Genomic DNA, 23,195 nt, shown 5'->3' with positions numbered 1-23,195 from the left:
AAGCTATGAATACATGTAAAGGTTACTTATGTACGAAGACTGTATACCCACATTCAGCTGTAGTATACGATTCAGACGTGAGGGCGAGTAATATCTAATTGTTCGTATTGCTAACCCATCTAACTCATAAATTGCTTTGTGGGCTTAAAAATATTTATGTTGGTAATTTTAGTTTTACGTGATACTGCTCGACTCTGTCCTCTAGATATGTTCAAAGACATATTTTTTCTAGCTCAACAAAAATTGTCCACTTCCATGAGCATACATAAAGTGCAATAACGAAGCTGGGATCACTACCTATAGTACACGGTAGTTTCTAGAAATTTATCTTTCAACTCTCCGGTTTTTTTTACACTCCACTCTCCCTTTTTAAACTTATTACTTATTAACGCACGTTCACTTCTGAACAAAATTTCAGCCTTGAGAACCTTAGCCTTTCTAGCCAAGCCTTCTTTTATACTTATCACTGAAACGTGTTGTTATCCAGCAGTGGCCGATTCCGAATTAAATATCCAAAACTGTCGACTCTATCGCTGTGACAGAGAAACTAAGCGAGGAGGCGGTTGTCTTATATTTGCTTAGGATACCTTGACAACTAACAAAGTTGAAGATAGTATCTTGAATAGTTTACCAGAATCGATCTGGATATCAATCAATACCCTAAACCATAGTCTACTCCTAGGTTGTATATATAGAGCTCCTGATAGTACTGATAATTTGAATGATCGTATAATCAATGCATTTATACACGCATCTACTCTAAACTTCAGCGCTAAGATTATCACTGGTGATTTCAATTATCCTGAGATTAACTGGAGTACCGGTAGCTGTCAGTCTAGCAATGATGAATTTTTATCAATCCTTAATCTGTACTGCTGGTCACAGTCACCAGCTATTGAGGTAGAAGCTGAGTCTTTTCTGTTGATTTCTGGAAAATCATTGACTGTATTAAAATGACGCATAGAAGGGGATTGTGTTACCTTTTTAATTTCATGGCTACGAATATGTGGTAACTCTAGAGAATGATGCATCAATTCAGCAGTTTTATATGAACAAAGAGCACTTGAATTGACTGGTTTATATGAATTATACATATCAGGAATATATTGTTGCATACATTGGTGGTTAAGCTCAGTATTAAATGGAAGTTCACACCTTAAACATCGATGGATTGATATTCCCAAGTTTTCGTTTGGTGATTCTTCTTGTTCTGTTGCTGAGGCTCCTGTTCCCGTCTCTAAATCGTTACCAGTAATCAACTTACGGTGATGATTACAAAAGGCAGTGCTTGACGATAGGTGAGGAGGTATAACATACTCACGTGCTTCTTGGGGATGATTTTGTTTCTGCTGGTAAATATGTGAGTTATGAGGTAGAGTATGAGCATGACACACCGTCAGAGCATCTTTTATCGTTATACTGTGCATGCAACAGTTACATTCATTTTGATCACATGGCATTTTGCATTCTGATGTTTTTTGGTGCTTTGGTTTATGATGTAAATGTGGCTGAATATTATAAGGATATTGTGATTTCGATTCATACTGTGATTTGACATATTTATCATTATTATGTGTTTGTCTTGATTGAGATGATAACGTATAGTGATGTTTTTCACAAGGTGATTGTTCAGGGTTAATTGTTTGTTCCATCACCTTAGAATGACGATACGATTTAGTTTTCAGTTTGGAAATTTCCATTGTATGATCGTATCGTGGTACATGAATACTGCTGTTTATAATATGTTCACTATCATTTAATCTGTTCACACCGACCATGCTCATAGATCTGTTGTTATGCATCACAGTGATTTGGTCTGCTTTATCATTACGGTCATTTCGTTTTAATTCATTGTCCAATTCGTAATGCTTTATTAATGGTGCACTTTTTACTGTCAAACTTGTATCACTAATTGTGTTCATCTGTAGCTGATCTTTTCTTATTTCAGATAATACTGACGATTTGTCTGTTTCAATAAGTTTATCTCTAGAACTCTGAATAATTCTTGGGTAATTTTGAGTTAAATGTTTACATGGTACTGTGAATTGTTCGTTAGGATTTTGTGATTTTACTGATATCAGCATTTCTTCACATTCAGTTTGTTTCAAATGTTGTATAAAAGCACAAAATAATTTCCAATCAATAGGAGATATATTAAGCTTGACTTCTAAGTCCTTTAAAGGACATAGATCTAGCACACTGCCCGTGATATTGAACTTTCTTATAGAATCTATATAACGTCTGATAGTTGACGATACAGTTATATTATCCGATGTTGTGTTTACAGCTGCTGGTGGTATTGGATCATTAATTAGTGTTTCAGACTCCTCAGAACTTAGTCTTTTAGTTAAATCTGAGTTGTTCTGATTATTAATTAAGTAGTCTTGTGACTTTGAGTCTTGACAGAGACCCATTTTGTTACTCTTGAAATATTTGTTAGTTAAAATTACTATTCTTTCAACCAAATGACATACTTCATGCACTGTAAATTGATTTAAAGGTTTCTTTGGAACTGTTTCCTGAAGAACGAGGTAAAAAAGTAAATACCGGTTTTATAATTAATATGAGATCGAAGTGAATAGTTACCACTCAAATTAACGACAGTTTCTTATATGACATTTAGCTAAGAACTACTAGAAATCAATAACCACTACACATTTTGTACTGTTGCATGTTTCATAAGAATGTCATTACATGCTAAATGAGACACTTATTCTTTCAAAGAAACTTTAGTGGAAAAAGCGAACTGAAGGGAAACAAAACAGCTTCCACTATAAAGAAATATTAAGTTAATCTATTGTATATGCATGAATAATATATACTTTTGTAGAAGCGCAGTTCACTTTGTTTTATATTTATGGTCTGTGGGCCTAAAAATGCTTGGATTTCTATACGTTTGAATTAGAAACTCAATCCATTCATGAATGGATCAACCAGGATGCTAACAGATTTTGGTTAGACATTCAATATCATTATAAAGACATTTCTATAAATAGTACTTTTCAAACTTTAAATTCACGATCCTCATAATATTGTGATGGACGTTCGATCAAACTGCCTTTCTAGAATCTGTTTGATAATTCCAACTTAATAAAATACCTTAAAATCAAAAGACGAGATCAATCTGAAAATATGGCACAGTTATAGAAAACGGAATAAAAAATATTCACGAAACGTGGATTTTGAGGTATCTAGCCATGAATTACACTGTAAAAAGTGTGATTTTAAATAGATTTGTTCTTTCAAGTAAGTGAAAAAGATTTAAGCTACAACACCTTAGGGTTTTATTTGTCAAGAAAGTGTCAGCAATGAACTAATTACTGTTCTTCGAAATCAGGCTAACTATCCAATATAAAAAACCTTAAAAATCAAAGCATAAAGCCAGGACAACACATTGAAGGAGCAAATGGATCGAATCTGTGAATAATTATAACAATAAAGCTTCTTAGGTCACGTCACACAAGCTATAAAGGTGGGTGAACATAAACTTACACTACTGGGTATCGATAAGTAGTGTATTGTAGTTTACATAAAAAGAAGCAAGTTCACAATTCCGTGAACAGTTTGATGACTACGTTTAATTTGTCGTAACATGTAAACTACTTCACAAAATGTAGTTTTTCAAAATACCATTAAAAATTTACACTAAAACCTAAGTAACAGACAACGAATGCAACTTGCCTTAAGCTTTGCTATGCACGATGTAAATGAATAATTTTCGATTTCTGTAAGATTAGTTGATAAAACAGTACCATGATCTTCTGTCATATTAAATGTGTGTGAACGTCGACTACTTCTTGAACTCGTTGGTTTTCTTTCTATCACTAGAATAAAAATTTCAATTAAACACGAACTGATTAATTTCTGTAATGAGAAATAATGTTTAAAAACGTATAAGGGAACAAATGATGAGTGGTCATTTTATATCACATACTAATTTATATAACTAATCTTTAGATACGTTCCTAAAGTAACAACAAACCAGTTTTCCTCCTGTCATTCTGAGGCCCAAGGTTCGTTATCAAGTCAGTCATAAGCTCGTTTATCTTGCTTATTAGTTTTTTGTGAACTAAACTTATAACCATACAGCAAACAATTGTGTCAATCTTCACTGTTCCTTCTGTAAATATCCGTTCATCTCCTCTAATTTCATTGTTCATGCATTTTCCTACCAATTTCACCAGATTTCAGTTCTTTCCTTATCGGTCTTCTGTCAAAATACATTCTATGTCTGACCATCACTATATACTACTTATATGGATATAAGTAGACCATACTACACACCAACCGTAGGTATTGGAAAATTTAGAGTTCTAAAAGATATTTGTTTCTTATTTTACTTAACTATGATAGGGATCTGCGTTAAAGATGAAATATATCAAAGTGAAAAGTTTCTAAATCTTCAAACTAATCAGCTTTCAAGATAACGAGATTTGAAATAGTCTATTGAAATACAAATTATTTTCAGACCCCCTAGATATTGGTCAGTTTTAGTAAAAACAAAAGAACCTTTTTATCACTTTCAAACTTGATATATTTACATTTGGAGCCACCATAGAGGTAGACTGGAGAACAGATGGATTTACCTCTATTACTTGAAAGGATAGCCATTGATAATTGTTGGATACTAGGCACAAACACCCAAAACCTTACAAATGTACTTTGACTGTTCTCTATTTGTCAAGAGAAAATTTATCTTTGATGTTATTGTGATCGGTAAAACAATAATCATTAAAATTAGAGACAATCTACTTGAGTAGATTAGATTCGTTAGTTAGTCTCCTGATGTTTAACGGGAAATGTCTGACAAGAGAAACAAACACAGACTTTTAATTTGATTGGTTACAAGCTAGCCTGAATTTATCTACCAACTATTTTGTCTCGTTAACAATGGTCACTTAGAGGAATTCATGATATGTAATCAAGAAATAAATGCGGATTCTAAACATCTAGTTACAGAGGAATTCCTTTTGGGGCATTATCCGTCACAAATCAGATAATATTTATCATCATTTGCTGCTGCTGATTATAATTGCTACATATTCATAATCAATTTAGTAATTAACTTCCTCTTTCTATAACTCTCTCTCTAAGATAGATTAGACCACAGATTAGCTGGGAGTCTCAGGAAATAAAGACTAGCATTGTTAACAATTACAAAACCCCTTAAGGGTATGGTGTCAAGTGTGTTTTTGCTTCTGATGACTTATATTTAGATTTATCATTCTATTTCGTTAGATTGATGTCAAAATTTTCGTAAGCTTGCAGGATTAATACGTACCTGGTGACCAGAACCCTTTTAAAAAGACTTATTTAGTGAATGATCCTGCTAACCAACAAAATCTATTTAAACTCATTCAGTCTGAAGCAGACTAGAGGATACTTCCGTTGCTGGACAGTGCTTGAGTTGTATAAATTAAAAACTAGTAAATTATTATTCATTTGTATTGCTTGTTTGAATCTTCCCATCGATGTGTTAGGACTGCAACTGGTCAGTCTCTAATTGGCATATGTGCTTACTGTGCGTATTGCCTCGATATAGCCTTACTTCACAAGCATGGTAAGCAGAGAGGACTCAGTGGCCGAGTGTATAACGCGATGGCGTTTGAAGCGAGGGTACTGGATTCGAGTCCCAGAGTGAACATCAACTGTGAGATGCAGGTATATCCAGATGACGAGTCCCAAATAGGGAGAAACGCGCGTCCTGGATTCCACTGCTAGCCACTATCCGCTATCCATCTCTAGTAAAACTTTATGTTGGTAAAATCTTTAAATAAAGCACTGACTGAAATTATTAAGGATCTGTAACGGCTTATGTGCCTACTCTATTTTCCAGAGGGGTTCTAATAACTGGCAGTTAAGTTCAGATGCTTGAGTATTTTAATATATCCTGTCGATACCAGTAATTTTTACTAACAGAACAGTGTGTACACTAATTGATCATTGAGTGATAACTACTGTCTTTAGTGTTGATCGAATTGATTACTCCATGGTAATATGCTAGTTTTATTGAGTTAGAAATATTGTAAACAACTTTAATAAATTTTGACGATTTCGAGTACCAAGTAAATTCATGTCATTTTTCTGTGCACATCATAAATTATTTCGTGAACTTTCTAAATGGCAATTGGTTTTATTATTTTCATAGTTGAAGTCATGAGTCAATTGAAGCTAGACCGCCATGGAAAACCTGGAAGCACTAGACGGCCGTTTCGTCCTGTTGTGAGACTCATGATTTCAACTATGAAAACACTGAAATCTCCACAAAACCCCTTGTGATTATAATCATATGCTCACTAGTGACTGACTTTAAGAGATATTTCCTGGAGTTCTAGTGGGAAGCAGTGACCAGTGGAGTTAAACCACGCTTGTTGGGAGATATCAACTTACTGAAGACAATTGGTGAACGGTTGCTGAACTTCGTGGATTGATTGAAGTTAGATATTAACACCTCTGGATGCCGGCTCAATAGTCTATCGGTTAAGTACTCTGGCGCGAGACTTGTAGGTCCTGGGTTCGAATTTCGAGAGGCGGGATCGTGGATGCGCACTGCTGAGGAGTCCCAATGCTTCGAGGTTTTCCATGGCGGTCTAGCTTCAATTGACTCATGATTCCAACTTCGAAAATACTGAAATCTCCACATAACCCCTTCTGGTTTTACTATCTTACATCACATATAAAGGAAGTTTAAACTAAACTATATTCACATAAGAAAGTTGAATGAACATATATATATTTCAAAATTTTTTAAAATGTAGATTACTGAACAATTACCTTTTTGTTCATTATTGTTTTCGAGACTATTCATCTTAGGAAGCAGTGATTCTAAAGTAATTTGTTTAAAAAAACAACAACAAACATACAAGTAATTGTAACAGTTAATTTTGAATATTAACTCTTCATATGTGGGAATATAACGTTAGTTTCATATTTGTTTCTAAGTAGACATATAGCCTGTGAAGGTCTTCTAGAATATTATGTATACCCTACAAGAATGTATTAATCATTTGTAGCGTTCACTTGAGTATATATATATCTATAATGCCAGCCAAAAGATCAATAAATTTGTAATGCCAAATGGCTTAATTCCTCTAAATATTTACATTTCTAACTCCGATTAGGTTTAATACAATTTTTTTTTCATTTATTAGTTTCAAATACTAGTGATATTTAGAATGCAAAAGTTAAAAATAACTTCCTTTAGTGGAAACAATTTACTAACCACCCACCCCTCAGGAAATGTATTCGCAATTCTTTTTGTATGAATTTGGCAAACTTTCGTTAATCCCGAAAATTCTAATTCATAAATTATATACTACATATATATAAAGAATCAAAAACACATGCATAAAATTGGAGGTATAGTAATTTACGGAATAATGATTTCAGTTTAGTGAGGTTGACTGTGCAATGTAAATGAAACTATACATATACGATTATTACCTAATACATTTTTGTGCTAAGGTTTTACTTTATTGTTGCATCAAAAGAAGCTTTTATGTATGATTTTCTTTTTCATCACTTCAATACAACTTTCAGAAGTTGGAGACAGTTGGAAGAAAGTTAGGAGCGGCCAAACCAAAACTTGGCATCAGTCCTTGAAGTCACTAACCTCTCGTATGAGCCATGTTGGTAGATGCAGACTACTTGGTTAGTGTCCGTGAGACTACCGTAACCAATAGTTTGAGACTCTATATGACATGGCTCAGAGTCGACCACAATGGCATAGGTGTATACATTCTTTGTCTTCCCTTAAACCGTGAGATTAAAATAAGTTTATATCTTTCTTTCTACGAACTAAATCTTTCATATATTACCACCACAGAAGTAACTGATTCTATGAATTTGGTGTTCATCTTGTTGTGCTAATGAGGTGTGGCAACTTGGATCGATGCATATATGTGCCTGGCCCTACGTTGTAGCTGATTGAATTCATTGATCATAAAATAAACTTCAACAGTAAAATATGATAAAAGGAAGCTAACATGTTTAAAAAGACAACAAGAAAATATCATAAATTTAATGAGTACCTGCAATCCAACTGCTTATTTGTGGATTTAAAAATGGTGTTAACTTCATAATTCTTAAGAGCTGATTAATTGTAATTGATCCAGTTTGTGAAATAGTCGAGTCTAATTGATTTGAATCACATGATCTTAGAAATTCACCAAGTTTAGTTGGATCCTTATCATAAAAAGCAATTTCACAGATTTTTAAAGTTTTATTAATACTTGTTAATAATTCATTGGTTATGAGAAGAGAATCAGTGTTAGTATGAAATGTTCCTGGTATTGAATTTACTCCTTTAGTAGCTAGAAATGATGCAGACAATGCTTTTAGACGTACTGCTTGAATAATTGGTCCAAATCTAGGAATAAATTATAAAACGAATTAATGAATAGGTTTTTCTTATTTATTTCGACGAAATGTGAAGGTAATTGATGTTGTTCATTTTATCTGGAAATTAATGAAAAGGTCAACTCACTACGGATCTGTGACATTATGCTAGCTGATTTATTAGACTTCATAAGTTTCAAGAAAACTCAGAATGGAAAATATGAATACCCAGCAATGAATTAATAAAATGAGCAACACATCAGTTGCATCCCTTAGTACCAGAGACGGAAATATGTAAAAGCTTATAGATAAAACACATATCTGTTGCACAAGCTAGTTGGCTATCTGTAGTCAGTATCTCAGCGGACAAAGAGTTGAGGACGTGCAGTGAACATATTAGGCTGAAGTCTTCGTGTGAATATTAACACTAGGATGTAGGTATCTCCTGCTGATTTGTTCCAAGTGGGACGAAATGCGCTTCATGGATTCCACCGCTAGCCAGTAATACATTTTCTTTAAACATGTGAGTATGTGGAAATATCGAGGAAATCCGCTCACGATGTAAAACTCCCAAAGGAGACTGATCTATTTCAGTCCTTAACATAGACAGCACTAAGATATAAACACTTACTAATGCTCTATTGAAGTTTAGATTTTTAAATGACCTTATAATAAAATTTGTTGACAAATCAGTTAACCTAATCTGCCGTGAATATGGATTATGATATACAAACTCGTTTTCACTTTGGGTGTCCTTCTTTGTTTTCACTTATTTTTACTGTAATCCAATTTAAAGTGATGAGTCACTGAGATTTCTATTGAATCCATAATTAATGTTATGATCATATTATCCATTCCTTTAGAGATGATCAATGCTTCATAGTCATGATGAATAATATTGAATTCATGTTGTACATCATAGACTTTCTCAACAAAGATTATCACATTTGTAGGTTGTTAATTAACGATTCAAAATGTGTTTATGTATAAGCTAGGGTCGGCCAGACCAAAACGTGGCACAAATCCATGAAGTCACTGACAGGTGGACTGAGCCATGTTGGTAGGTGTAGACTGCCTGTTTGGGATCCGCGAGATGATAGCAATCGATGGTTAGATACCTTGAGTGACATGGCTCAAAATCGTTTGCAATGGCGAAGGTGCATCCACTCTTTGTGTTCTCCCAAATTCTAATCTTCTGAATTCTTCATGTCTCTATCTTTTTCTCTTTCCAAATTTATTTCACTGTATTATACTCCTTGAATAATATCTTCAAACTCCAATCTTTCCGATTACTGCTTATACTCTTACTACTTCTACCAATATGGGATTTGAATTGACAACTGCATCTCTGTTCTAATGTGGTATGACAACTCGAACTGAAATAAGTACTCACAAAGTTCTACGTTGTGACTGACTGACTGTGTTTATGTATAAAGTGCCATATTTTATTTGGCTTTGAAAATTACTTGTTTTTAAGTTCGAATTTCAATTGCAATGATTATCAACACCCTCACAATTGAGTTGTGATGATTGAGTGTGTAACTTCTACTTGGCTTTGTAATTGTATCGAACTAATATTCAGAACTAACGACATTATAAAGAAGACTAGAATGAGTTCATTATCATCTATGAAAAATTCAATAATTCTGTACAATTCAAAATTTAAATTCACTTAGTATTGTTTGTTTGAATCTTCCCAACTGCAACTGGTCAGTCTCTTATTGGTCATATGTGCATACTGTGCGTATTGCCTCGATATAGCCTTAATTCACAAGCATTATAAGCAAAGATGGATAGTGGGTAGCAGCGGAATCCAGTTTGACGCGCGTTTTGTCCTATTTCGGACACGTCAGATGTACTTGCATCTCAGAGTTGATGCCAACTCTGGGACTCGAACCCAGTATCTTTCGCTTTAAATTCCATCGCGTTATAATGTTAAAATAATCAAAATTAACTCTTGAATAGTATCTCTACTTAATTCATCTACCATTGAATAAATTTTAAAACTCATTGGGAATTCATCAAAAAAAGCAAATTAATTATAATAAATTGTTTCTAAATCATTAGATTGAATATGGTCAGTGTATATACATAGTTATATACACATTTACATAATCAAATTCAAATTATCAAAGAAGTGAGTTTCCAAGTGTTCTGATGTGAGTTTTTTTAATTCCTTAGGGATTTAATTATGATCAGAAAAGAAAATATTATTATTTTCTTCTCAACTATATTTACATAATTAGTAATAATGAAGTTACATTAACAAAGTTTAGTATTCACATTGTGATTGGATACATATTTAATGTGGAAAAAGAAAAAACCTTTTTGGATGAAAAGGAAAGTATATTTTCATAATGAAAAGAAAATCTTATACAATTGGCCATCTTGATAATTTTAAACAAAACAAAGACAACTAAATAGATAGTGCCCTCAAATGCCCTGGTACGGCCGATTGTGGGGAGAGTCTGCTCTCCCTCTCCAAATGCTCTCACATCGCCACGCGTATATAGCCTCTGTCAGGGAAGTCCTACTCACTGCCTTCTCACAGTGGCATTACGAAAAGCGAATGTCTGGCGCTTTAATCGGGCTAATGGATACGAAAAATCCACCTAGGGGAGTTGGAAAACCCTGATTCCAAACTAATGGTGCACATGGGCTCCAGTATCCTGAAGAAAAAAATGGCGTATGAATCAATCGTTAATCACCAGCTACCATGGGACTGCACCTCCTCATGATGCTCCACTGCCTTGTGGATCAGACCTTTAGGTCAAAGGCTACGGGTGTGGCCCCCTAAGAAAACCACCTATCTCAGTTTGGGCACCTGGGCAGTATCACAGCCTTCACACAAACCAAATGAGATTTGTGTGTCGCATATTTATCTGGTGCCCCTTTGTACCAATATTTATGTGTTTAAATTAAAATAAATATAAAAAAACAATGGATAGTGAATGAAACAAACAACAAGTATCGAGTTTCTTTTGTATTTGTAAAATCTACTACCAAAAAGTGCTTCCGACTTAACCTTTATAAATAGAAAATTTAGTTATCAGAATGGGTTTTTGTGGAGATTTAGTATTTTCATAGTTGAAAGCGTCAGTCAGTTGAAGCTAGACCACCAGTGCTTCCAGGTTTTCCCTGGTGGTCTAGCTACAATTGACTAACGCTTTCAACTTAGAAAATTTAGTGTTTCATGTTTAGTGATATATCAAGTGAATGTTTCCTACATTTTAAGGGTAAGATGGAGTATTCAATAGCATATTTGCAGCAGAATAACATGTGAGGCGTTGTTTTTGTTCACACTTTTTTACAGCCTACATTTGAAAAAGGCAACAATATTGTGTTTGGTGGTAGTGAAATAGCATTTGATAAGTAGATAGAAATCTTTTCGAGAGTCATTCATAACCTCACTACTAAAGAAACTTTTCTAATTGATATTTTAAAGTTATAAAATATGTTTTTATGACAGAGACAAAAGTTACTTAAATATAGACTATGTATTCCTTTTTTTTGTTATTATCTTCTACTGCGGATTCTGGAATATCTGCCAAACTTTTGATAACAACAAAATTACATATGCTTAAATAAGTTTTAAGTTAACAAATACAGCTCACTGTTGAAATAGTTCTCGTGGAGACAATCGAGTGTATTTAAACACGAAACTACAGAATGTCTTTGTTGGGATGATCCTGCAATTTCTCGCAATCGACATGATAATAAAATCTGAGAATCATACAGTGAATACTTCATTTTCAAAATGTCAATCAATCGTCTCAGACTTTATTGTTCCTTCATTTCCACACTAATCATTCTCTGTTCTCTTTCATTTTCCTTTGATCTTCTTAACCTTCTGCCTACAGACATTTCTTTTTCTATTGATGATACATACTACTTATATCTGTCGATATCAGTAGCACACACTACACTATCTAGTTAATACTTACATTTATGTAAGTGTTCGATTATGACCTGAATAGAGATATGGCTATATGTGTAACTTAACTGTTGAATAAATTGGACTAATTACTCATAAAAGTGTACTAGCTTCCATATTATTAGAAATATTAAATGGTATTCAGTACTATAAACAAGAGTGTATGCATTAAAATCTAAGCTAATTCATATATAAAAGAAAGAATATAGAATGTAAATATTGCATTCTTAATGTTTTAACACTAATGATTAATATGAAATACGAACGGAAATCATCCTCATAAATGAGTAAACAGAAATCATAGTCTACATAATGGAAAGTTTTTTTTAAAGTAAAGTACGTGTATGTATATACATACAGTTTTACTTCTTTTCACTAAACACCTTTATACTGGTTTGTACACCATAGCAACTATTTTACTAATTGGTTAATTTATTTCTTAGGTGATCCGGTTCTTACATTAGATATGCTCTAAATTATCCTGTTGTTTTTTTGTTTCGAAACCTCTATGAATCATTGATAGAAATGAATGGATATTGTTCCATCATATAAAGTAACAATGTTACTATGGTTCTTTTGATTAAAACAATGAAACCCAATAATGAATAGTGTATATTACAGCTAGGTTTCCAAAATAACCAAATGCAAATAAATTATAAGGAAATTAGATTCATATTAATAGTAGGTATATATGATAATTTTTTTCGTTTTAATGCTTTTGAGGAAATCACCAATGTGCATTACAAGGCAAACCGGAGTCCGGAAGGGAAGCGGAAAATAGGAAGGCCAAAAAACACACTACGCCTGGAAACAGAAGCAGATATGAAAAGAATGAATAACAACTGGAAGTAACTGGAAAGGATTGTCCTGGACAGAGTTGGATGGAGAATGCTGGTGAGCGGCCTATGCTCCTCCACGAGGGGTAACAGGCGTAAGTAAATAAGTAAGCTTTTGAGCCAAATATAGTCGATCATTAAGTGCTATTTTCCTTGTATGTTTTAATGAAAGGGTCAGTTTTTTTAAAAAAGAATACATATCTATTGAACACTTGAGGGTTAAGGAGTATTTGTTATCCCAAGGTAAATAATCAATCCGACATTCATTTGGATATAGAAACCACACACGGAACAATCATCTTAAAGACTCTAATATATTTATTGAAAGTTATGTTTTAAGTAAGTATTGGCGTTTTGTTTATTTGTATATCATTAATAAAATAGTTTATACTAATTGTAACTGTATATGCTCAGATAATGCACACACTATACTGGAACCATATTACCTTGGAAAACATAAACAGGAAATCTTTTAAATATGCATTTAGATTTATTACCCAATTTTCCATGTACTTAGTGATGGTATGAGATGAAGATTATATTTGCACTGCTTTTTGGAAACTACTTTATACCCGACAGTGAGGATATTCAAATTGGTTTAAGAGTTAAACATACTTAACTATGTTTAACAGTTCCTAAGTTGTACTGAAACATTCACTCAGAAGCGTAACTCAAAATCAATCTTCTCCCTGTTTTACATATTTTTCACTAAAAGCAGTAATGTATTGTTTGCAAGATTCATCTACATGAAGCAGTATGAAAAGGGAGTGTTTTCACGTTCGTGGTTGGATGTCTATCGACAGAGAGAAAACGCTCGTTTAGCATGGAACAGATATAGAACAGATAGAATAGCTAACAAAGCAGAATGTTAAAGAAACATCATTTTATAGAACCATAGTGTGTCGCCCTTTTGTCAAAGTATAATGACAATATGGGATAACAGAATCCTGAGATTTCATTTCCAAAGTGATTTTACGGACGACCACGTTGATCACGTAAACTCAGGGCATTTTTTCAAATCAACTTGAAGAACTATAAGCAAAGATGGATAGTGGCTAGCAGTGGAATCCAGAACGCGCGTTTTGTCTTATTTGGGACTCTTCAGCTGGATGTACCTGCATCTCACAGTTGATGTTCACTCTGGGACTCGAACCCATTACAGTTTGCTTCGAACGCCATCGCGTGATCCACTCAGCTACTGAGTCCTGATAGCCACTTGCATGTGCAATGGGGTGAAGTTTAAATTCATTTAGTATTGTTTGCTTGAATCTTCCCACAGGACGAAACGCGCGTCCTGGATTCCACTGCTAGCCACTATCCATCTTTGCTTATAATGCTTGTGAATTAAGGCTATATCGAGGCAATAAGCACAATATGCACATATGCCAATAAGAGACCGATTAATTGCAGTCTTAAACATCAATGAGAAGATTCAAACAAACAATACCAAGTGAATTCAACTTGAAGGACGTTTAATGTATTTATACTTCAGCAGACCTGTAACTTTCAAACATCACTTTTATCATGAAAAATGGATTTCTTGTCCGAATATTTCTATGTACTGCTCTAAGTTTGTTAGCTGATGCAGTGGTCATTTTCCGCACTTAACTTTAACACCTGAACGAAGACCACACACAAAAAGTTGTAACTCAAGGAAAAACAGCGTTAACATCATCTATTGAAAAGTTTAATAGTTTCGATTATATAGATTTTGGTGCCTTTTTAACAATTCCTCTAACTAGTTATCTACTGGATGAATTCCAGATACAAAAGAAATATTTCCAATCTTTAACAGTAAATTATTATTTAAAGATGTTTTTTATTCCCTCTATGACGCAGTTGACACTATTTTATCTTTTCTACCACTTTAGTTAATTCCCATTATTAACTCGTCGAATTCCTCCTTTAGTCTTCAACGAAGACTCGTTCACTTGCATATGAAGCAACGTTTGATTCACATTATGATATATTTTTTGTTGATTGGTTTCACTACTTTTTTGAATTACATATGCAAGATAGACATTTCAGGATCTTCAAAGACAACTTTTGATAACATTCTCACTTTACTAACTAATTTACAACAATGTATATATTTTCATATGTGAACAATACGAGGTAAATTAGTATGGAATGATCATTAAAATCCAATGAAATGAATAGAGTCCCATTCATTTGGTCACAATAATCTATTTACTATTGAGTATACCCAATTAATGCATCAGAAAATATCATACAGATCTATAGTATTTTATTATGACATGGCGAATATCAAGTAGGTCATAAATCATTTCTAGTTTCAGTAGTTCCATTGTCAGACAAACATTTGTTGTTTAATCAACACTGATACAAGAGTGTCTAGAATTTAGACATCATCTATCAAAATGCCTAATTTTCATTCAAGATTATGATATCGTATTACTTGATTTAGCGATTAATTAATTTATGAATTCACATGATTCTTTACTAATTATCAGATAAGTTCAACTGCAGATGAACAACTTATAGGAAAAGTAGGTTCATATTTATCAAAGGTATCACTAGTTTTAAACTTGATAAAAAATGTATTTCGTCCATTATATCTATAACCAATGGGTGACTTTGTAAAAGATTATTTGACCACTGATCAATTTTACCTAAACGTGGAAATCAGAATTTAGCATACTCTTTACAAGAAATTACCAGCAGTCTTTATTGCCATTACATCGAATTCATCATCTATAAGAATAGACAAGTTCGATGCATTTACATATATGAAATTATTTTATATGAATTTAGGATTACCAATGAGATGGATTTGTTAATGTTAAAATATGCTCACTAGTGACTGGATCCAAGAGGTATTTCCTGGATTTCTAATGAGAAGTAGTAACCAGCGGAGTTCAACCAGGTCTGTTGAGAGATATCAACTCACTAAAGACATTGGTGAATGGTTGCTCACTTTCGTGGATTGGTTGAGGTTAGACATTAACACCGTTGGATGCTGGCCGGCTCAGTGGTCTATCGGTTAAGTGCTTGTATGAGAGACTGATAGGTCCTGGTTTGGAATCCCGTGAGGCGGGATCGTGGATGCGCACTAGTGAGGAGTCCCACAATAGGACGAGTTGGCCGTCAAGCAGTGCTTCCAGGTTTTCCATGATGGTCTAGCTTCAATTGACTCATGATCTCAGCTATATAAAATTACTAAAATCTCCACAAAGCCCTCTTCTCATAATGTTGAAATAACTAATTCATCATATTTACTAGAATCAGTTTATAAATTTATAGAGATTGTGAAGTAAATGATCAGAATGCATATATATGTACTGTAGGTAGATAGCAAGAAATTATGTCCAAGCTTTGTTAAAATCTTTCCAGATTTCATAGTTTTTATAAAATTATGAGAAGGAAACTTATCCAGTTAGCTTCGTAAGTATTTACAACTTTTTAAAAAGGCATATGTACCTAAAAAACTATTTCGTCTTAATTCTTAATAATAAGAGGTTTAGAGATTATTAAATTATATAGTTTAACACCATAGACTGACTCTTATTAAACAACCATTGAAGATTAAGGTTAATTGAAAAGCTGTTTCTTCTTAATTTCATACTCACTGATTGTATAGACCATGTAAGCTTCAGTTCACTTAGAAAGCGTGATAGCACTTAATCGTTACGTCGGAATCCATGTGTTTTATAGTTTTAACTTAACTCAATCTGTGGTTCTGAATCAATCATCCCATGTTTACAGATTTCCAATAATTATTCTACTCTGATAAAAAAATAAGAAACTTCCTCACAAAATAGCGACAGTTCTATCGAGTCAAATAATATAAAAATTTCCTATATTAAACCCTATATATATGACTAAATGATAGGGGATTGTAAAAATAACGTAGTTTCTATAATTTCTTAATAGGCTTTAGAACTAAAAACAAAAATCTTTAGTAGGAACATTCAAACTATGAATTATGGTACAGGTATGTGGCATCATATTTAAAATTACAAATTTTAAAAATCAATGGATTTGTAGGCATTAATGCCAAGGTTTATTTATTCTGAAGAAGTGGTTTACATTAAGTCATGAAACGTCAGAAATACAAGTTTTCTACTTAATAGAACATAACAAAAAATAGATCACAAGCAAGTGGCTATCAGGACTCAGTGGCCGAGTGAATAACGCGATGGCGTTTGAAGCGAAAGGTACTGGGTTCGAGTCCCAGTGTGAACATCAACTCTGAGATGCAGGTACATCCAGCTGACGAGTTCCAAATAGAACGAAACGCGCGTCAAACTGGATTCCACTGTTAGCCACTATCGATCTTTGCTTACCGAAAAATAGATTTATTACAAATCTTAAAAATGGTAATATTAGCCATAATTGCTTGTTGGAAAGAATTCAGTTTATGTATCTAGTTTAGAAGGTAATGTGAACGTGTATTTTATCTGATAAATAACAAGATAGATTAGTCACTAAAAATCGATATGAAGACTGTTAGTAATAATAAAAGTACATCGGGAGATTGTATTGGGATTGATCTGATCTGACAAGGTGAGAGAAAATCATTAGTTTGAATGGTAGGCAAAGGTCAAATAAAGATAAGGAAAGAAATTAGTGGTGTTTATGTGGACACGTTTATTGCGAGAGTTGTGACTAGAATTTAGACCAATGCCACGCTTCGGAAACGGATTCTGGAAAACCTTGGAAAATTTGCTAGCATTCTACACATAACGGTGAGTTTTACACTTCTCTCAATCTTCTACATCAATTGATCCAATACAATACATTTGATAGGATATTTTTGACTTGGTCATATTGAACAGTTGTTGTAATGGAGAAAATGAACCTACCAGGTCGATATATTTTTGTAGGAGCAGATGAATCTACAAATACTGACATATCCTTTGCCTGTGCTGGCAGTGTAGGATGAGTGTTGTAAATAACAGTCAATTTAGTGATAAAGAATGGAAATTAGTGGGTGAACTAGTGTGAAAGACTTACATAGTTTCATTAACATTGTGTTTTTATTATACTAAATTCCGGAAACACTTACCTTAGCAAGTGTAAGAATACACACCCTAGGCTTTAGGTTTTTCCCCACACAAAATGGAAAGAAATGTTTGTTGATAATTATGTCCATGTACACATATTGTGTATTAATACTTGTTGTCTTTTAAAAAAGAAGTCTGATCATGGAAATACGCGATGCATATAACAGCTAAATGCAGTGCATTAGAAACATTATTTAAGAATAATATTTACTTTTTTTGTCATCGGTTATTATTGTATATGACAACAAACTCTTCTATACTAAATATCTTCCAGACTACTGAACATAATTAATGATAGTGGTTTGTGGAGGGTGTTAACCATGAACTAACTTTAAGGGAAAACCATTAAAAACCTGGGAGTATTAGATAGCAGCTTTGTCTCAGTGTGAAATTCTTCAGTATAATGCATTCACAACCCTACCAACGTGGTCTAGATCAAGTAAGCCAGGTATGTAAACAGTATTACTGATTATTGATCTCAGAAGTTTGATGGATCAAATGTAACCGTTTATGATTAAGGAAACATTTAAAGGTCAGTGCCAAAATGTCACCAGAAATTTGAATTCAATAGCAAGTGGGTACGTCAAATCAAGGAAGGGTGTGGCAAATGTGTGGAAAGAATATTTAAATCTAACTAGGTATTTAGAATTTTAATACAATGGTGTATGTTTCTCAAGTATGCCAATCATAAATGAGAGAAGCAAAACCCTGGAATCTTCTAATTGAATGATTTTATAATTTGGTAGGAGCTATAAAGGTTTTTATGTTTCTGCGAATATCTAAGACATTCTTCTACACCGATTTTACAAGCCTGTGACCTTTTCCCATTCGTTGCAAAATTACCATTGATTTCATTCAAGTGGTTTATGTATCAGATCTCGTGTGAGTTATTACAAAGTGGTTTGAAAACATGTACTTACGTAAAACGTAAGCGAAAAATGAAAATCATATTTGAACTATTTAAAAATGTCTTTCAATACCTTTTTATTACACGTGAATATAGAGCAGTTAAACTTGGACCTAATTGTTCCAGTCCAAATTGTGATGGTTTAGTATCATTTAGTGTTCGATTAAGACCTTCAGGTTGAGAACGTGAAGTTTGATTAGTTAGTAAATAATTAGTACGTTCTTTGATTTCACATTTTTGATAATTTTCAATAAATACACCTAACCATGAAGCATGAAATGGCCAATGTGTTAAAAAGCATAACCACATCATAAGTGTATTTAATGAAGGTTCGTTAGCAAAATATTGTAAAGCACTTAGATATGATAAACTTTTTTGACCACTTTGATAAATAATACGTTGGGTGAATAATCTATCCAGTTTCACCATACGACCTGAACAAAAGCAAAAAAATATCTTTTCTCAAAAAATAGGAGATAGTTTAAATATCAATAAAAGGCTACTTTAGAATAAACCTTCAGAAGTTCCAATGACATGCTACGATTTGTTAATAAGGCTGAACGTGAGTAACTTTAAGCTAATGATTACAGTTGATTGTGAAGTAAATAAAGTTGTTAAGAATTCACTTGGTATTGTTTGTTTGAATATTCCGATTGATTTTTAGGACTGCAATTGATCAGTCTCTTGTTGGCATATCAGGACTCAGTAGCTGAGTGGATACTGCGATATTGTTTGAAGAGAAATGTACTGGGTTCGAGTCCCAGAGTGAACATCAACTCTGAGATGCAGATACATCTGGCTGACGAGTCCCAAATAGGACGAAACGTGCGTCCTGGATTCCGCTGGTAGCTACTGTCCATCTTTGCTTATAAGGTTGTTAAGCTTCCCACACTGTAAGCATTTAGGTGAACTAGATTAGTTAATGTATTATTTACTTAAAAGTGGTTTTTCCAACCAGAACATGACTTCATGATAGTGAACATGTACTTTTTGTCCAAAAATTTGTCAATTTATACATAATCGGTTTTATATAGTTGAAATCATGAGTCAGTTGAAGCTAGACTACCATTGAAAGCTTGGAAGCACTGGACGGCCGTTTCGTCCTATTATGGGACTCCTCACTAGTGCGCATCCACCATCCCGCACGCGAGCGAGATTCGAACTCAGGACCTGTCAGTCTCGCGCGCGAGCGCTTAACCACTAGACCACTGAGCCGACTGGCATCCAACGGTGTTAATGTCTAACTCCAACCAATCCACGAAGTTTGAGCAACCATTCACCAATGTCTTCAGTGAGTTGATATGGATTTTGTTCAAAATGGGATTGGGTATAATCGCCTTAAAATAAGCATTTGAATACCAACATGGATTCATACAATTCTCAGAAATTCATACTTTACTAGACTAACAGATACATGATTGTATATTCATAAACATAAATAACTAATATGTTGAATCGAAATTAAATTAAACACCCACCCGTAAAAGCTGTCAGTGTCAAAAGATGACGAAATCTTTTTTTATTAAAATGTAATAAATCATGTTTGCCCACATAAAGATCGATCATTGATTTTGGCTGTGATACTTCAGTCTTTTTCTCTTGCTAGAAAATAAAATAAAAGTATATTACATGGGAAGCATAACATTGTAATTGCTTGGAATATAATCATGTATGTGGTAGGTATCAAGAACATTTATCAATGAAATGAAGTCAGGAATCTAGTTCCTCAGTTGAAAATTAGGTGTTCTTTTTCGACATATTAATGGCAGTATGATTTTATCTGCTTTAACCACTTTCGATAAAAAAAAATAGTCGACTCGTTAAATTTTGATTACCATAGGGAGTTACAACATAAATTTAAAAAAAAATCCTATTTTGTCTGTTACTAATGATGTAGTCGTAGCTCTTATGTGTGTCAAATACATGTAAAACAAGATGGTTTTATCTGTAGTAAGTAGCTTAGTAAATAAAGTTACTGTTAGTAACATAACAGTCGGTAATATGAAGATGATTTTCTTTGAAATCCCATTAGGATCCTGTAATTAAGTCTATATCTAATAGAACTATGGATTGTAATTGTAGAAATAGATGGCAAACATGATGTGAAATATGTAAGCACTGGAAAACATTAAGTTCACATATCGGAGTATGATACAGTGTCCTTGTTCTATCATATCACTTACATTGATTCATTATTAATAAGCCTATACAGAAAATTATTTCGAAAACGTATTGTCAGTGGCATCTGATTTTAACACTTAAAGATGTGAGTTAGTTGAAGCTAGACCACCAGGGAAAACTTGGAAGCACTGGACAGCCCTTTCGTCCTATTGTGTGACTCCTCAGCAATGCGTATCCACGATCCCGCAATTTCGTGGATCGGTTGAGGTTAGACATTAACACCATTGGATGCCGGCCGGCTCAGTGGTCTATCGGTTAAGTGCTCTGGAGCGAGACTGGTAGGTCCTGGGTTCGAATCCCGTGAGGCGGGATCGTGGATGCGCACTAGTGAGGAGTTCCACAATAGGACAAAATGGCCGTCAGGCAATGCTTCCCGGATTTCCATGGTGGTCTAGCTTCAATCGACTCATGATCTTAATTATAAAATTGCTGAAATCTCCACAACCCCCCTTGTGAAAAGAGTTTAGCTAACCAGAAAAGAACTGAAGAGATGTATTTTTAAGGATTATATAACCGGATTTAAATATAAAACTCGTTAGACGAATCATTATTTTGAAAACAATGTATTTTATCATACAATTACTTTGAAACCTACATGCGATTGTTGTATATTTGATGCTGAGCGTGCAGGACTAATAAATGGTTGTTCGTTGGTTTGATCATATACTCTGAAACAAAGTGGCTCATTTTCTATGTAGATGGGTAAGTGACATAACTGATGAATAGAATACCAAATCTTAGGATTGAATCCTCCTGAAGAATTTGACAAAGATAATCTTAAAGCGGAAGACATTCGGTGCATTTGGTTAGGATCATTCAGACTAACTGAATCAAGAGTATGTGCTCTTGAATTATTGGCATTGATACCTGAGATATTAGTTGCAATGATCACAACAGCATTAGGTACCCAGACTGTTGGTGGTATGTCATTCATCACACCTTCTGTAGATCCAATCGGAGCAAGAATTAAAGGGACATCATAACTTTTACCCCCGGTTGGTGGCTTCATTAGAATATGATCTAACAAATGCATAAAATCCAAAAGTTTTTTATTCAATGCTGAATTTTCTACTGTCCTAGCGATCGCATTAACACATATTATCAAACGAGTTTGTCGACCACCGATTCGACGGTCTAACATAGATAAAACTGAACAAGCATCCAATACATATTGTCTCAGAAGTTGTTCGTTTTTCTGACGTTCAATAGATATAGTCTTTCTTCGCTTGTTATTTCCTATTGATTTTGAATACTCCTTACTTTGATGATTTCCCAACAGGTCTTTTTTAAGAAACGTTCCATGATTTGAATTTGGAATGTTTTCACCATTTAGTAAAAGTTCTCCTGAATTAAATAATGGTCCATCAGTTGGAGAACTTTCTTCATCTTCATTAGAACTATGTTCATTTGAATCAGATTGTTTTGATTCTTCACTGGAATCCTCATCATCATCATCATGGCCACTGAAATTGGTATCCATTTTTGAATTGATTCTTTGTAGATTATCCTGCAGATCAAATTCATCTTTAGACTTGAATTGACCACGTTCATGCATTTGCTGTGGATGGTGATGATGATTAGTATATTTAGCATTTTCCATTTGTCTCCAGTGACGATCAGCTGCTGTAACAGCCGCAGCTGCAGCCGCTGCAGCCATTGATGCAGTTGATGTTAATTTATTTGAGCCACTTAAAAATGACCTTGATTCATTGTTATAGTATCCTCCTAAATATTCAATAAAAAATAACAAAACAGAACATCAACTTTTAGACAACTTATAAAACTGGTGAATAACACCTAAATATCTTATAAACCGTATGATACAAAGAATTTTTTTGTATGAGTAATATGTTGTTAAATAACTCAATCAAGATTCAACAGTTTTACTGTGTAAGGAGGAGGAACACCATTAAGGATAGCTGTAAAACATCCACTAACAATTCACTTAGAATTGTTTGTTTGAATCTTCCCAT

At 33.8% G+C, this 23,195-nt stretch overlaps 1 protein-coding gene and 1 non-coding gene across 2 annotated transcripts in view; one reads left to right on the top strand and one right to left on the bottom strand.

Moving 5' to 3' along the window:
• Positions 1–830: 830 nt before the first annotated feature.
• Smp_196090 (putative tgf-beta receptor) overlaps positions 831–23,195 on the bottom strand; it is a gene marked incomplete at both ends in the record, with an annotated part of 41,100 nt that continues 18,735 nt past the window's right edge. The window contains 7 exons of the mRNA XM_018799588.1: positions 831–2,519; positions 3,682–3,824; positions 6,775–6,825; positions 8,031–8,368; positions 19,115–19,475; positions 20,520–20,643; positions 21,818–22,947. Coding sequence (XP_018651362.1) covers positions 831–2,519; positions 3,682–3,824; positions 6,775–6,825; positions 8,031–8,368; positions 19,115–19,475; positions 20,520–20,643; positions 21,818–22,947 — 3,836 coding nt within the window. The remainder of the gene's footprint in view (positions 2,520–3,681; positions 3,825–6,774; positions 6,826–8,030; positions 8,369–19,114; positions 19,476–20,519; positions 20,644–21,817; positions 22,948–23,195) is intronic.
• Positions 17,241–17,313, top strand: Smp_tRNA_01337_Pseudo_TTG.1.1. Its single transcript has one exon. It is a non-coding gene (tRNA).

This window comes from Schistosoma mansoni, chromosome 3 (genome assembly GCF_000237925.1).
Source record: "Schistosoma mansoni strain Puerto Rico chromosome 3, complete genome".
In the NCBI taxonomy this organism is placed as follows: Eukaryota; Metazoa; Platyhelminthes; class Trematoda; order Strigeidida; family Schistosomatidae; genus Schistosoma; species Schistosoma mansoni.
Note: the sequence above shows the minus strand (reverse complement) of the source record. Positions and strands in the feature narration are given on the sequence as shown.